The sequence below is a fragment of the Vulpes lagopus genome, chromosome 3 (genome assembly GCF_018345385.1).
Source record: "Vulpes lagopus strain Blue_001 chromosome 3, ASM1834538v1, whole genome shotgun sequence".
Taxonomy (NCBI): domain Eukaryota; kingdom Metazoa; phylum Chordata; class Mammalia; order Carnivora; family Canidae; genus Vulpes; species Vulpes lagopus.
The window spans coordinates 120,167,166-120,182,819 of NC_054826.1; the positions used below are offsets into that span (position 1 = coordinate 120,167,166).

The window sequence follows — 15,654 nt, forward strand, 5'->3', positions numbered from 1 at the left end:
TCCTTCCTTCCTGTTTTATTTATTGAGAGAGAAAGCAAGCACGAGTCAGGGGCAGAGGGAGAGAAGTAGACTCCCTGCTGAGCAGGGAGCCTGATGGTGGAGCTTGATCCTAGAACCCTGGGATTATGACCTGAGCTGAAGGCAAGCACTTAGCCAACTGACCTACCCAGGCACCCCTAAATGTTGAAATTTTGTAGGAAATCCTTTTTTTTTTTTTAAATTATTTATTCATGAGAGACACAGAGAGGCAGAGACATAGGCAGAGGGAGAAGCAGGCTCCCTGGAAGGAGCCTGATGTGGACTTAATCCCAGGACTCCTGGATTACAACCTGAGTAGAAGGCAGATGCTCAACTGCTGAGCCACCCAGGCATCCCTTGTTGTAAATACTTAATCTATATTTAGATTACATAAAAATTATGTGGAAAAGGATTTACATATTCAAGTTGTTTTAAACATACCTTAAAAGTTTTCCAGTGACTGAGTTGAGTATCACTTTAAAATTAAATCAATTGAAATAAAGATGAAAATCGAGTCCTTGGGATCCCTGGGTGGCGCAGCGGTTTAGCGCCTGCCTTTGGCCCAGGGTGCGATCCTGGAGACCCGGGATCGAGTCCCACGTCGGGCTCCCGGTGCATGGAGCCTGCTTCTCCCTCTGCCTATGTCTCTGCCTCTCTCTCTCTCTCTCTGTGTGACTATCATAAATAAATAAAAATTAAAAAAAAAAAACTTAAAAAAAAAAAAAAGAAAATCGAGTCCTTTACTCACATTTAAAGTGCTCATTAGCCACATGTTGCTAGGACCTTGTAGCTCTGGACATAGGCTTCATTATTCAAGTGTCCCAGGGTAAAACAGTTTTTTCTTGAGCTACTGAGTCTCTTGCAAGCATATCCCTGAGTTAAATGTTTCAGATTTCTGTTCTTGGTTATCTGTTATTTGGTGAGTGTGAGTTGTATATCTTTGCTTTAGGCAAATTTATTTTTTTTTGAAAGCAAAAGCATGAGAGAGCTCATGCACATGTCTGTGAGTGGTAGGGGTGGGGGTCAGAGGGAGAGGGAGAGGGATTCTTAAGCAGACTCTGTGCTGAGTGTGGATCCTGAAGTGGGGGCTGAAATCAAGAGTCAGACGCTCAACCAGCTTGGCCACCAAGGCCACCCCTATTATTAATTTTAAAACAATTGAAAATCTATTCTCTTTCCCAACAAAAGAAATGATCGGGGATCCCTGGGTGGCGCAGCGGTTTGGCGCCTGCCTTTGGCCCAGGGCGCGATCCTGGGGACCCGGGATCGAGTCCCACGTCGGGCTCCCGGTGCATGGAGCCTGCTTCTCCCTCTGCCTGTGTCTCTGCCTCTCTCTCTCTCTCTGTGTGACTATCATAAATAAATAATAAAAAGATATATATTAAAAAAAAGAAATAAAATGTCAATTGGCTTCACTTCTTAAAAAAAAAAAAAAAAAAAAAAGAAATGATCGTTACTCTTTTCTGGAATGTTTGAGAATTTTAACGCTTTGCCTCCTCGAGGTGGTAGTTATTGTTGCCTCAGTTTGTTTGTATTTTATACCAATACTAAACTGAAGTTTTAATATTAAAAAATGAATTTAAGGAAGTGGCTTTAAGCAAAATAAAATACTCTGATGTTAAAATGTTATGCAAAAGCCTCAAAACAAAAATCTTGATGCAAACCAGAGAGATGGCAAGTGAGCCAGATGCATCTGAGTAGAAACCAGATGGGATTTTGGATTCTTCCATCCTGGATGTGCCCTTGGAGGTTGCCATGAGGTAAATGGTGACAGTGGTGTATGGAAGGCAAAAGAAGGTCAACAGAAGCTATCTACCTAGGGGGAATGTGGGAAGTAGGGGTGGAGCTTTCTGTTAGAGGCAGAGAAGAACCCGAACCTCAAAAGACAGCAAGGGGTAAACTTTCATAAGTACTGAAAGTAGGCAAGATTAATGGATCAAAACAAGGTCATTTATTATTCAGCACACAGTGATGTGATGCTGTGGGCCTAGATGGTGGCTGTGTATGTGGTGGGCTGCCTTGTAGCTGAGGGACCCAAAGCCAGGGGCTTAGCACCTTTTGTAGCAAGTGTCTGATAAAGCCAGTCTTCATACTGTGGTCAAATGACCTCCGTAGTTGCCTATATGATCAGCTACAGAGACTGATTAGTAACTGCTGCTCCTACCTCAGTGTACTTTCTTGGTCTTGTTACATCTTTGGCAGTGGTCTTTGTGACACCTTTCACTAGATGGTTGTTAATGGACTTGAAACTGGCCACTTAACCTGGCTAAGAAGAGTTTATTGAGATTTTTTATTTTTTATTATTTTTAAATTAATTAATTAATTCATTATTTTTTAAAAGATTGTATTTATTTATTCATGAGAGACAGAGAGAGAGAGAGGCAGAGACACAGGTAGAGAGAGAAGCAGGCTCCATACAGGGAACCTGATGTGGGACTCCATCCTGGGTCTTCAGGATCATGCCCTGGGCTAAAGGCAGACACTCAACCGCTGAGCCACCCAGGTATCCCTATTGAGATTTTTTAAAAAAGTAATTGAACAGGATCATGCATATCATTGTTGGACCTTATTTTCATGGGGAAGGGGAAAGCATTATTCCAAGTTTATTTTTAATTCTTCAATTAAGATTGAGTCCTTAATTAAAATACTGAAGCTTCATTACTTTTAGGAGAAAATTATTTGTTTTGGAAATGACAGAGACCCCTACTGTAGAAAGCCTTGGAGCTCTGCTTAACAGAGAATATTCTGGATGTGGAGGTGTGAAGTGTTATTTTTTTGTGTCTTTCTTACACTGTAAACTTCCTCTGCTAATTCAGGTACTCCTTGTGCACATGATAGTGCAAATTTAAGTGCCTTCTTCTAGCAAAATTTCCGCTATATGCAGGAACTTAAAATAGATGTGTGAATTTCATAGATATGTCTATATGTGAAGAGTTTTGACATTGTGATATGTTCAGGCATGGCATGTTCGAATCAGCTGTGTGCAGGCAGGCTGTCCATTCTTAAAGCCATTAAACAGCAATTTGAACCGGCCATTTCAACTTCTGGGTCAGGCTGTCACTTTTTCTTCCTTTGCTCCAATAAGTCATGTCGGTGACATTGGCCGACTATCAAATGCATTTCCTCACTGGCTGCTTTCCCTTTCTTTTTTTTTTTAAAGCCATGGCTGTCCCCAAGATTAAGCCTTCTCCTGGAGATCTGTCTCCTAACCCTCTCTAACATCCTGTGTTCTCTTTTGACGGCTTTGGGATCTGAACTTGCGTATTATGCCATTTTTTGAAATTCAAATTCTGAGCTAATTTTATACTTGTAGAAAAGTTGCAGAAATAGGATGGGGAGTTCCTCCGTTTTCTTCCTTCGCCTCGCTTCCCCTGTGTTAGCATGTTATATAACAAACCATTTGTTATGATACTTTGGTCAAAGCTAAGAAATTACCATTGATATAGTATCATTAACTGAACCACAGACCTTATTTGAATTATGCCAATGTCTTCTTCACTAATGTTTCTTTTCTGTTCTGTTATCCATTCTGGGATCCCATATCACTTTTAGTTCTTTTTTTCTCCTTAGTCTCCTCCACCTCCTTTGTCTTCCCATGTCTTGCATGATCTTGACACCTTAGAGAACACTGGTCATTGTTCATTTTGTTGCTCAAAGAGCTCCAGCTTTCACCATTAGGAGTGTCTTGGGTTGGCTCCTGTGTCCTTTGAGTGCACTCCATCCTTCATTATGACACAAGATGTGTCCGTTTTCTTTTGTATTTCCTTGCCCTAGCTCTGGAATCACCCTCTTCTCCAGGGAGCCCGGGTTTCTGTTATGGGAGAAAGGCATTTAGAAACCAGGATCAGGGTGCTGGCTGTGCTGTTTGTTATCAGGTATCCTGACTTGTAAGCCCTTTCAGCAGATAGAGCGAGGACATGTATGTGTTCACACCCACACATATTCATACATCTATAGGTCTGTTTGTTATCTGTGTCTGTGTGTGTGTGTGTGTGTGTGAAAAGCCATAAGTTTATACTAATTCCCTCTGATTCCAGTCTAATATCAGCATAGCTTTCCTCTATTACAAGTAACTTTTCCCACCCACCCTGAGAATCCTGGCTCTCATTGTCTTCAGTTTTATAATATTTAGTCAAGATACTGTTCTCATTACTCCATTCTTTCTCCCCACTCCTCTACCCCTCCACTGTGGTGTTATAGTTTATCTGTTAGTGCTTGTTTTCCTCTTCAGTCTGCCCCACATCTTGGTTGGTGTAATGAATTTTTTTTTTTTTTTTGTAAATATGTGAAGTGTGTGAAACCTCGCTGAGGCTCTGAGAGTTCGATACAAAGGTCTTCCCGGAGGAGGAGGGTCAGGCTGTCTCGCCCCTGCTCTCCCGACCCCATTTTCTTTCCTTTCCCATCCTCGTCTCTCCGCCCCCCTCACATAACTAGTCTCTGTCGTTTCTGGCTTATCCTTCCTGTGTTTCTTTGGTTTTGTGCCATTTTAATCATATTTGTATGAAAGGTGGTTTAACACAACATTAGGGATTGCCATTCCCCTTGGCCGCTCCTCTGAGAGGAGGGGGACACCACTGCTGCAGAGTGGGACTCCTGTGATGAAGCTGGAAGCTTGGTGTGTTTACTACCTACATATTTTTATATTTTGGCTACTTGGATATAACTTGGTAACATTTGAAGTTTAACTAGTATCTTATTTAACATCTGCTGATAACACAGAAGGGGGGGGGTAGGAAAGAGTGTACCTTTTCCTATACCATCTTATCCACTCACCTTAACACAAGATATTTTAGTCCATTTTCAGCCATACAAATACATCTACTCCTTAGGAGTAAGAAAAGATAGCTTACACTTAAGGATAAAGTCCTCTTTGATCTCTGCCCCCCCCCAAAAAAATTATTTTTATTATCCTTTCAGAGTCTTTACACTGTTTAAAAACATATGTGCCTGTAGGAAAAAAATGGATGCTGTTTTATAAGGTGGGAGGTTTTTATTTTTATTTTTTAAAGATTTTATTTATTTATTAATGATAGACATAGAGAGAGAGAGAGGCAGAGACACAGGCAGAGGGAGAAGCAGGCTCCATGCTGGGAGCCCAACGCAGGACTTGATCCCGGGACTCTAGTACCGCGCCCTGGGCTAAAGGCAGGCGCTAAATCACTGAGCCACCCAGGGATCCCTCCTCCCCGTTTTTTTAAACATAAAAATGTATACTTTATCTTTTTTTTCAGCTTGCTTTTTCACTCACACGTGTCAAAAAAATGTTCATGTTGTTTAGATAGCCTTGCTCCATTGTTTTTAACATCTGCAGAGTATTTCTTGGTGACTGTCTTTATGTGTGACTCTCAGTGCACATATGCAGATAAGCAGCAAGGTTTGAGGCTGCAGCCTGACGCCTGTGTCTCCTTGTGATCAGCATAGCCACTTGCTCTCTCAGGTGGCTACCACTTGATGTTTCCCACCAGCATTGTATAAGCGTCATTTCTCTACTGGTCACCAATACTTGGTATTTCCTGTGTCTCAAATTTGGGGCAGTTGGACGGTAAAGAGGGGTATTTTGTTTTAATATGCTGTCCTCTGAAGTAGGGAGGTTCAGTGTATTTTCATGTAATTTTAGCCTTTACATTTTTTATGTGGTTTGCCCATTTTTTAACTTTCTTTTTCTTATTAATTTATGTGAGTTCTTTGTACATCTTAGACTCATTCATTTAACCGATATTTATTGATCTCTGAGATGCCTAGGCACTGCTATAGGTACTGGGGTAATAGCAATAAACAAGATTTCTAATATCACAGAAGGTAAGGGGAAGGTGGACCAGAGAAAATCAAACTAAATCAACAAGATTATGTAGATATTAATAAGTGCTATAAAGCAATAGAGTAATAATAGAGAGCATGCTCGAGTGGAGAGGAAGTCCCAGTTTGCCCTTGCATATTTCATCCTCAGAGTATTTGCATTGAGGCGGGGTGGTCAGGGAAGGCTTCTTGGAGAAGGTTGGGTTGGAGCTGACATCTGAATGATGAGGAGCCAGGCACGGAAATGTCCAGACAGAGGGAACAACATATGCCTGGGCTTTATGGTGGGGTTAAGGAGTGAAGGAGCCCGGGGTCACAGGAGATGAGGTCACATCATTGCAGCAGACACAGTGCAGGTGATGATCAGGGAGGTTATTCAGGAGGAGACATGAGGTGTTTCAGGAGGAGATTTCTCCAGCAACTCCTTTCCTGTCTAGGCTAGGTGACCAAAAAGAGCTTTGCTCTGGGGATTTGTGCATCAAGACTTGATCAATGGGTTTTATGGTTGTTTCAAGGCATAGGCTTTTTCTTTAATAAAGGAAAATTTTCTGTTTCAGATTACCTAGGAACAGTACGATTTGGGGTTATCACAAATAAACATCTTGCGAAACTGGTATCCTTAGTACACTCTGGAAGTGTGTATTTACATAGACATTTCAACACATCACTTGTAAGTATTTTGAAATCACATTTATATTAGCGCAGTGGTTCTTAACCTTGTTTAGGTCATGGACTTCTTTGAGAATTGAATAAAATCTCTGGGCACTCTCTCTAGGAAAGTGTACATGATTTTATATGCAAATTGAGAGTTTCTACAATCCCATGCTAGAGCCCGTGTCCCTGTTTATGAACCCATGCATTAGGGCTCTCAAATGTAACATCTAGAAATTCTTTGTTTATATTCTTTGATTTTGATATAGCCTCGTTAGTTTTCCTCATTAGATGAAATTGCAGGATTATTCTGTTGGAGCTTTGTTACTCTGGGCCAATGTTCTCAGAGATTAAGCTTCCATCGGACGATGTTCTTTGTTCATTTGTCCCATTTATCAGGAGTGATCATGTGACATGTTCTTCTCAGCCGATGAAATGGATTTTGAAGTTCTTGTTACGTCAGTGAGAAGTTGATGGCTTCTCATCCTAGAGATCCTTGGTTTTCCATTGTCTTCTTTGTTCCCTAATTTCATTTGCTTTTGTTTTGTTTTTTTTTTTAATTTATTTATGATAGTCACAGAGAGAGAGAGAGAGAGAGGCAGAGACACAGGCGGAGGGAGAAGCAGGCTCCATGCACCGGGAGCCTGATGTGGGATTCGATCCCGGGTCTCCAGGATCGCGCCCTGGGCCAAAGGCAGGCGCCAAACCGCTGCGCCACCCAGGGATCCCTTCATTTGCTTTTGGTGGACCAACCCCACCTCAGCTGTTTCTGAGCTTTTGACCTATATCTTGCTTAGTCCTCTGCCTCTGCTCTATTTATTGCTGCTTCTTCAGTCCCATCACCGAGAGTTTATTTTTCTCAAGTATCTTCTGTCTCTAACTTCATTGACAGTGTAACATACAGGTTGAGTGAAGACCAGTATCTCTGTACCCTGTGTACCCAACTCGTTGAACCTGTTCCCCTTGATACAGTGTGCAAGTCTTGTGCCTGCCAAGGAACCATTAGGCCCTCTCTGGGGGTGCCCTTAGTTGGTTCCCAGTTGGTTTGCCAGTGCCCTTGGCTTCTGCAAACCCCTAGGAGCCCAGATGCTGTGCTTTATTTCTTGTAGTTTGTACTCCAAAAGTCAAATATATTTTTGTGTTTTCCTAATAGAAATGCATATATGATGTTAGAGTATGGTTTGCAAACTCCTGCTGTCCCACGTGGAGAATCGCTGCCGTCCTGGTTTCTCTGCTGCCCACCTGCCCTCCTTGTGCCTCTGAGCTTCTTCTCCCTCTGTTTTCACTGTCATTTCCTTCATCCTCTTTTTGTTGCATGCTGGACGACCAACACATATTTGTTGGGTTTGGAAGGGAGGGCACTGAGGAAGAATCATAAAGCAAAGAGAAGGTAGGCCTGTGGGAATGGCCCTGGCATGTGCATGGGACTTATTGCATCTGCTTGGTGGTTTTTAAAGGTCGACTGGTTGGTTTAGCAGCAGAATTCTTTTTGTCAAATGAAATACTACTGGGAAACCAGTATTTCAACAAAACCAGTAGACATCTTTGTCATGAGGCAATTTAATTCTCTGTTTTGGGGAGTATAAAATATCTCATTTTTGGGACCTCCAAAGCACTTCTTTTGGGAGTTTGATTTGAAACCCAGTGATCCATATTGTTAGAATTTCAAACAATTTTGTGTTGACTTTGGTTGTAACAGAAAAACAAAGTACAAAATCTAAAAGTTCCTTTCCTTCATTCTGTACACTTGAGTGTGATCTGTGGCCTTATGTAAGTTCTAGGTCATTCGTGGATTCATTCAAGTATTTGTTCAGTTCCTGGTGTGTGCCAGGTGTTCTTTGGGTCACTGGGGGTACAGGTGACCAAAATGGATACAAAGCTCTGCCCTAGTGGAGGGTCTTCTCCCACCATTATCAGCCAAGTTTTGAGGAACCAATGTAAAAATCTAAATGATCCTTGACTTTATAACTTCCATTCCCATAGGTATTCACTGATCCTTTTATAATCTTTTATAAGAACTCAGTAAAATGTAATAGCCCCCTTCAGGTAGGGTGGAAGAGGTCACTGTTGCCAGCAGCAGATAGGGAGAGTTCTTCCTTGATAGAGGAGTCTGCTAAAGGGAACAAGAGGAATCTGTGATATGAAAGTCACTGACTTTCTGCAGCCACTTTTGCTCTTTCCACCCACTTGTGAGGAAACACACTGTCTAGAGGAGCAGGGGCAGGTCACGTCCCTGAGTCATCTAGTCCGCTCCTGGGCAGTGGTGGGGTGGTCAGGGCCTCTTGAGGCCGGGGCTGATGTGCTTTGAGCCTGCCCTGCTTTCTACCCTCCATGTGTTGTCCTTCACAGGTCTTTCCCAGGGAGGCTGTCAACTACACAGCAGAGAACATCCATAAGTGGGCCTTAGAAAATCGAGAGGCGCTCCTCCGATGGCTGCGGCCACACGGCGGCAAGAGCCTCCTGCTGAACAATGAACTGAAGAAGGGGCCAGCGCTTCTTGTATTTTTACCTTTTAATCCTTTAGCGGAAAGCCACCCCTTAATAGATGAGGTAAGAGTCAGAATGTTAAAAGGTATCTCATGAGGAGCAGGAAAACCTCATGAACTTGGACATCTCACTCCACGTTGAGAGTGAGTTCCACCAGGAGCCGAGAGCCTGCCAGGAGTGGCAGCTGCGTTTCCTAGGTGTTTACTCCCTCGTCCCATAAATAGGCGGGAGGGTGTGTGCCGGACATGGGGTCCGCTGCAGCATCTCTGGGCCACGTTGCCTGATAGCTGTGCTTGGGTCTGGGGGAGTTGGTGGGAGCAGCTGCACGTCCCTCGGGTAGGGCCAGAAGTCCCCCTTCCCACCATGACCAATGGGGGCATAGTGGGGTGGGAGGGACGGCCAGCAGCACAGGCTGGGCTCGGTGTGGCCCTGGCAATGCCGTTGTCAGGGGCTGGGCCTGAACACCAGCCCAGTGGTCGGCAGCAGCATGGTGGAGCTGGGCTCCCTTGTTTCCCTAAGCCTTTCCTGTTGCACAGAGAAGCAGAGCGGTTTCCAGAGACACACGCTGCTAGGAGCCTGCCCCTCCCTCTTTTCCTGTTTCATCTGGTGCACTCAGTTTCTCTGAGTGTGAGTTTATTTCATACATGGATCATTGGGAGACACTTAGAGTAATAACAATTACCAGAGAGCGCCTGGGATTGCTAAATTGGATTTACTGGGGGGTTTATTTTTTCCTTCCCTCCAGGATCCCTTAATTGGCCAAAACCAATTTCAGACAGCCAGTGTGCCACTGGCCAGGCTAACCAGACACTGCCTGTCCGGTAGCCCCACCGCACGAGCCTGACGGGCTGCCTGGAGGCGACAGGGAGATGGGGTTCTTGCCCAGCAGACCCCTGACTTTGCTACTCTGGAGCCTCACTGTGAAACTTGTTAGCCCTGCTGCCGCCCTGGCTTAGAGGAGGAAAGGAGAGCAACCGACTAGCTTTGTTTCTTCTCCCGTTAGGGAAGATGTGGAGTAATAAGACTAATTTTCTTTAGAAAATCTTCACTACACAGATATTTTATGAATGGAGAACTCTCCCAAATTACTAGGCCTTTACTGCATTTACTGTTAAGAGCCGTAAGCTCTTTGTAGGAAAGGTGGGGTGTTCACCGAGGTGTTAGCTATGGTTTGGATTTTTACTTTAACTTTTAAATTTTCTTTGTGGAGAATTTGGTCTTGTCTGATTTGGGCATGTCAGGGTCCTGGGTAGGGTTGTGTTTTGTGACTGGAGCCCAGTTCCTCTGTTTAGGGCCTTGTGGTTGGAATTTGGCCCCTGGTGGAAGGATGCTAGCTTCCTCCATTTCCCCTGGCTTGATATCTCCCTTCTCTCTCCTTACTCCTCCCTATGGCCCAGCCCCCCCCTCCTTTTTTTTAAATCACTTTTTTCCAGTGGCTCCTTTCCTCAGAGCAGAGTGTTCCTACAAGGTGAGTGGATTCCCCTAACCTATGGTTGAGGTTGTTAAAAACCAGATGGCATCTTAGCAGCATTATGGATTACTTAGTCAAATTAAGTGTTCTGTGCAGTACATTTCCCTCTTCATTTTAGGTCAGTTTAGCAAATGTTTCTTGAGCATTGTGTCATGGAGCTGTAGAGGAGAAAGATGGAGAAGATGCAGACTTGCTTTCATGGTCTCAGAGGCTTGTCCAGTGGGGCAGCAGGAGCTTGCTTATAATACAAGGCACAGGAAGGTCAGCCCCAGGCCCGGGTCAGGAGGAATTAGAGGAGAGAGGGCTCTGTCCCAGGATGCTGAGGGCCAGGCAGGGGTGAGGTTAGGAGAGGCTGTGCACAGGGAAGATATGGGGGACAGACTTTCGGGGTGGCCAAGATGTTGATGCATTGAGAGAAATGTAAGGGAAGGCACAGCCTGAGCTGAGGCACGGTGATGGGGAAGTGGCTGCAGGTTCAGGATTAGAAGTACTGTAGGTTGTGGGGCCCCCATAGGGGCTGCCTGGTGAAGAACCAGATTGAAAGCCTGAAGAGGGGAGGCCGTTGGGTACATCTTTGAGGACTTCTGGATTAGTTGTTGCCGTCACAATCTCACTGACAAAGGAGAGATGTCAGCAGAGCTGTGTATTCCTTAGTAAAGTTTTCCAGGTCGCAGTGTTCCAGGAGTGTGGGAAGTAGTAAAATCCAGAGCTTGGTGGGGGAGGAAAGTGGGGGTGTGTGAGCAGAGGTAAGGAAGCCATCAGGGTGAGGGTGGCTGGGGTGGGGGAATGAACACCACAGTCGGACACTCCCAGAGTGAGTTCTAAACTCATCAGCTCCCCAACCCCAGAAGAGGTTAAGCCATAATAAGCCTTTTTCCCCGTGACTACCTCTAGGCCCAACTTGGGCAGATGGTAGAGGAAGTTTCTATTGTTGAGGTCAGTGTCCCGTGAGGGTAGTAGTGTTGGGGCTTGACAAGCCAGGGGTTTTGAGGCAGCTGTGGTGGGGAGTAAACAAGAAGATGGCCGTGTGCTGGCTCCACTGTGAGGCCCGGTCCGGCACCGGCAGCTGCTTATACACATGCACTCCCCCTCGACCCTCGCCACAGAATACAGCCTGCACTGCACACAGCGTCAGGCCACTGATCCCTGCATCTCTACAGAGGGTCCTAGAGAGGTCACAGGACATCTCAGTGGGCTTCCCCAGAGAGATGCTCACTGCAGCCAGCAGAGGGTCTGTGTGACTCTTTCCCCCTTTACCAGCACTGCTCAGAGGTATTCGCGATGTTTAAGCCTCATGAGCAGAGTCATGGTTGTTTTTGTAAAAGACTATAGTAAAAACTTGAATTTTTGTGGGGTTTTTTTGGGAGACTGCAGGGGGCGTAGGTGAAAATTGTAATCCAGTGTGTCTTTGGGTATCAAGCAGTGCCCAGATGTGGTCAGAGGGCAGCTGGGTTCCTATGGATCATATGGGCTTGACCTTATTAGTGTGATGTGCTGTCAGAGCCTTATCCAGAAAGGGCTGAGATGTTTTTGTGTGGGGGGAAAAATGAAACACTGGTTTATCATCTAAAATGATCTTTTCAAGAACTGTTTGTTTTTCTGTACAAATGCATGTGTCTTGAATCAACACTCTATAAATACTATATATATAAAATTGGGGGATGTTTTTAAAATTGGGAAAGCACTCATTAACTGGCTTTACACACACATTTTATTTATTTTTATTTTTTTTTAAGATTGTATTTTATTTATTCATGATAGACATAGGGAGTGAGAGAGAGGCAGAGACACAGGCGGAGGGAGAAGCAGGCCCCATGCACGGAACCCAACATGAGACTTGATCCTGGGTCCCCAGGATCACACACTGGGCTGCAGGCAGCACTAAACCGCTGCACCACCAGGGCTGCCCTTTTTTTATTTTTTAAAGATTTTATTTATTTATCCATGAGAGACAAAGAGAGGCAGAGACACAGGCAGAGGGAGAAGCAGGCTCCATGCAGGGAGCCCAACATGGGACTTGATCCTGGGACTCCAGGATTGCACTCTGGGCCGAAGGCAGGCACTAAACCGCTGAGCCCCCCGGGCTGCCCTACACACACATTTTAATGAAACAAAATCCTGAGTGACTTAACACCTTTTAATTAAATGGCAGGATTTGATCCAAGTTAGTACATGATTCTGTTATATTTTTTTTATTTTATTTTTTTATATTTTTATTTATTCATGAAAGATACACAGAGAGAGAGGCAGAGACACAGGCAGAGGAAGAAGCAAGCTCCATGCAGGGAGCCCAATGTGGGATTGATCCCGGGACTCCAGGATCATGCCCTGAGCCAAAGGGAGGTGCTAAACCGCTGAGCCACCCAGGCGTCCCCATGATTCTGTTTTAGAGAGTAAATGGAGTAGATGCCTTTGGATTATAATGACTTGCTAGTTTTCCTTATGAACCTGAGGTGGGTAGTAAAAGGTATTCAGTTTGGAAATAGTTGTAGAATGAAATGTAAATCTAATCAGGCTAATACTGATCTCTGAGAGTAAAACGGTTAATCTCCCCAGGAAGTGGAAATGTGTATGTTACCCTAAGATGCCATTCATGCACCAGAGCTTCTTGGGCATTTGTTCTGTGCCTGGCTCTGTGCTAGGCTCTGGGGAAGACAGGAGAAATCAAACAGGGTCCCTACCCATGAGGGTCCATAAGCTTGTGAGGACGTCTCAGCAGATATTTGTGAGACTGTGGGAAGGGCTTTGGGACTCTGAAGGTGCAGAACTGAACTCTTCCCAGCTGAGGTAGGGTGAGGTGGTGTTAGCCTTACTGAAGTAGCCACCCTGCTGATGCTGGGCCTCGGGTACAGTATTGAGGTTTGTCAGATGGAGGAGGTCCCGGCCAGGCCTGGTCTAAAGAGGGAGGAGCGACACTGAAAAAGCAGACACAGGCCAGACTTCGCTGGATTTTATCCTCCAGGTAGTAGGGAGCCATCGAATATCATTTGGCTGCAGAGTGCTGTGCTTAGGGTGGTAGTTTTAGAATTAACAGTGGCAATGTGGAGGCTGAGTGAGGCAGGGGAGAGCACATGGTTGTGGTCTGTGACAACTGAAGGCTTGGATTGAGGCTGTGGCCTTGGGGACACAGAAAGGCTGGCTTTATGTTGCTCAAGTCAGAGGCGGCTGGGCTTGAGGCTTGCGCTGACATGAAGGGGAAGTTGGAACTCAAAGGATCACAATTCCCACTTGATGATGCTATTTTCCCAGAGAGGGCAGTATGGGGGAAGGAGAGCGTTATGGGGGAAAGTGCGATGGACAAATGTGGTTTGGAACAGGTTGAACTTGCGGTCTCCTGTGAGGTGTGAATTTATTTGGAAACACGCATGCTGTGAAGTATTGTGATCCGTTCGTGAGATGTTTGGGAAATATTTAGACTTAATTAAGGTAAAAAAAGACATTGCACGTATGTAAGAGTTTCAAAGCTCGAAGGGGAAATGCCGTCCCCTGGGAGTTGAGATTAAAAATCTGTCCCTGGCCCCTCGGCCAGGAAACATGTCGTGGGTGAGCTGGGCTCTTGTGCAGTGACAAAGACGTCCACCTCTAAGGCCTTCTCCCTCTCTGCACAGTTGGCTCCCTGTTGATAGAGGGACATGTTCTGAGAGAATCTGAGCCCCTTTGTTAATAGCTTTCAGTGCACAGGTTTCCTCTTCCTCTTTGGCACCAGGAGAGGACGCGGCTCTTCGTGAAGCACAGCAGGATGCTTCCCCCGCCTGCGGGCCTCGGGGCTCTTTCCCTCCACTGTCACTGCGCCTCTCACCAGCTCTGCCTGTCTTTCAGATCACCGAAGTGGCCTTGGAGTATAACAACTGTCACGGGGACGAGGTGGTGGAGCAGCTCCTGCAGCACCTGCGGCGGGCAGACGCCCCGCTATTAAGGCCTCTAGCACCTGAACCCCCTGAGCAGCTGCCGGAGCCGCCGCTGATAACGGCATCCCCCTGCTGTAACACCGTGGTGCTGCCCCAGTGGCACTCCGTCTCCAGGACCCACAACGTCTGCGAGCTGTGTGTCAACCAGAGCACGGGGGGTGTCAGGCCGAGCTCGGTGGGCATGCCTCAGTGCAGCTTTTTTGAGATGGCGGCAGCTCTGGATTCTTTCTACCTCAAGGAGCAGACATTTTATCATGTGGCATCGGACAGCATAGAATGCAGCAATTTTCTGAGTTCCTATAGTCCCTTCAGCTACTACACTGCATGTTGCAGGACCATAAACAGGGCCGTGACGGGCTTCATTGATTCTGGACAAAGTGTCTTTGAAACCCCGACCATCACGTTTTCTTCCCTTGAGAAGAAATGTGAGGTTGATCCCCCAGGCTCCGTTCCTCACATTGAGGAGAACAGGTATCTCTTTCCTGAGGTGGACGTGAGTAGCACAAACTTCACAGGCCTGAGCTGCAGAACCAACAAGACCCTGAACATCTACCTTTTGGATTCAAATTTATTTTGGTTATATGCAGAGAGGCTGGGGGCTCCGAGTGCCACTCGGGTGAAGGAATTCGCCACGATTGTTGATGTGAAAGAAGAGTCTCACTATATCTTGGATCCAAAACAAGCTCTTATGAAGTTCACCCTAGGTACTGTGGGCAGTTTCCTTCCCCAAACATAAAAAGTTTTGCTTAACTTAATACCGGTCACTTTCATCCAGGATCTCAGTACATTTGGTCACGGGGGGACATCAGCTCTTTAGCTCATTTAAAATATATAGGCTGCAGTTGGTCATAATTTTAAAAGAAGCTCATTTTGTTTATTCATTGGAACAAACTTCCTAACTCCAAATTTTGGATAAGTTTGTCATGTAGCCCCTTGTGGGGGGTGGGGAGGTAGGTGGTCAAAGTTCCAGATTGATAGTGCTTGTCCCATTTCTAAATTGGAGTGGGCTGCATGGGGTGGGAACCTGGCCCCAGGGAAAGCAGTGTGGTGGAGAGTCATTCTGATGGGAGCATCCCAGGGGACTGATGAACATGAGCCCCCACAGCAGTGCCACTCTAAAGGAGCTTAGGAAGCAGTGAAACAGTAGAACCACCTGTCCTCCCTTTTGTCTCACAGGTTTGGATGTATGAATATCAAGGCCACAAAACCTAATTTGTTCTGTTGCTGTTTATACCTCCTTGAGAAACGCTGCTCTGACCTTTCGTGCCTTGATTGTAACAAACAAGCATCCAGTGCAATAAGTGTCCCCTTGCAAACCAGCAA

The 15,654-nt window shown here is 45.5% G+C and overlaps 1 protein-coding gene across 3 annotated transcripts in view; it reads left to right on the plus strand.

Moving 5' to 3' along the window:
* The window catches only part of TXNDC11 (thioredoxin domain containing 11), a 65,858-nt gene that overhangs the window by 39,461 nt on the left and 10,743 nt on the right, over positions 1-15,654 (plus strand). For all 3 annotated transcript variants that reach the window (XM_041747490.1, XM_041747491.1, XM_041747489.1), the window contains 3 exons: positions 6,372-6,484; positions 8,815-9,015; positions 14,243-15,035. In XM_041747490.1, coding sequence (XP_041603424.1) covers positions 6,372-6,484; positions 8,815-9,015; positions 14,243-15,035 — 1,107 coding nt within the window. The remainder of the gene's footprint in view (positions 1-6,371; positions 6,485-8,814; positions 9,016-14,242; positions 15,036-15,654) is intronic.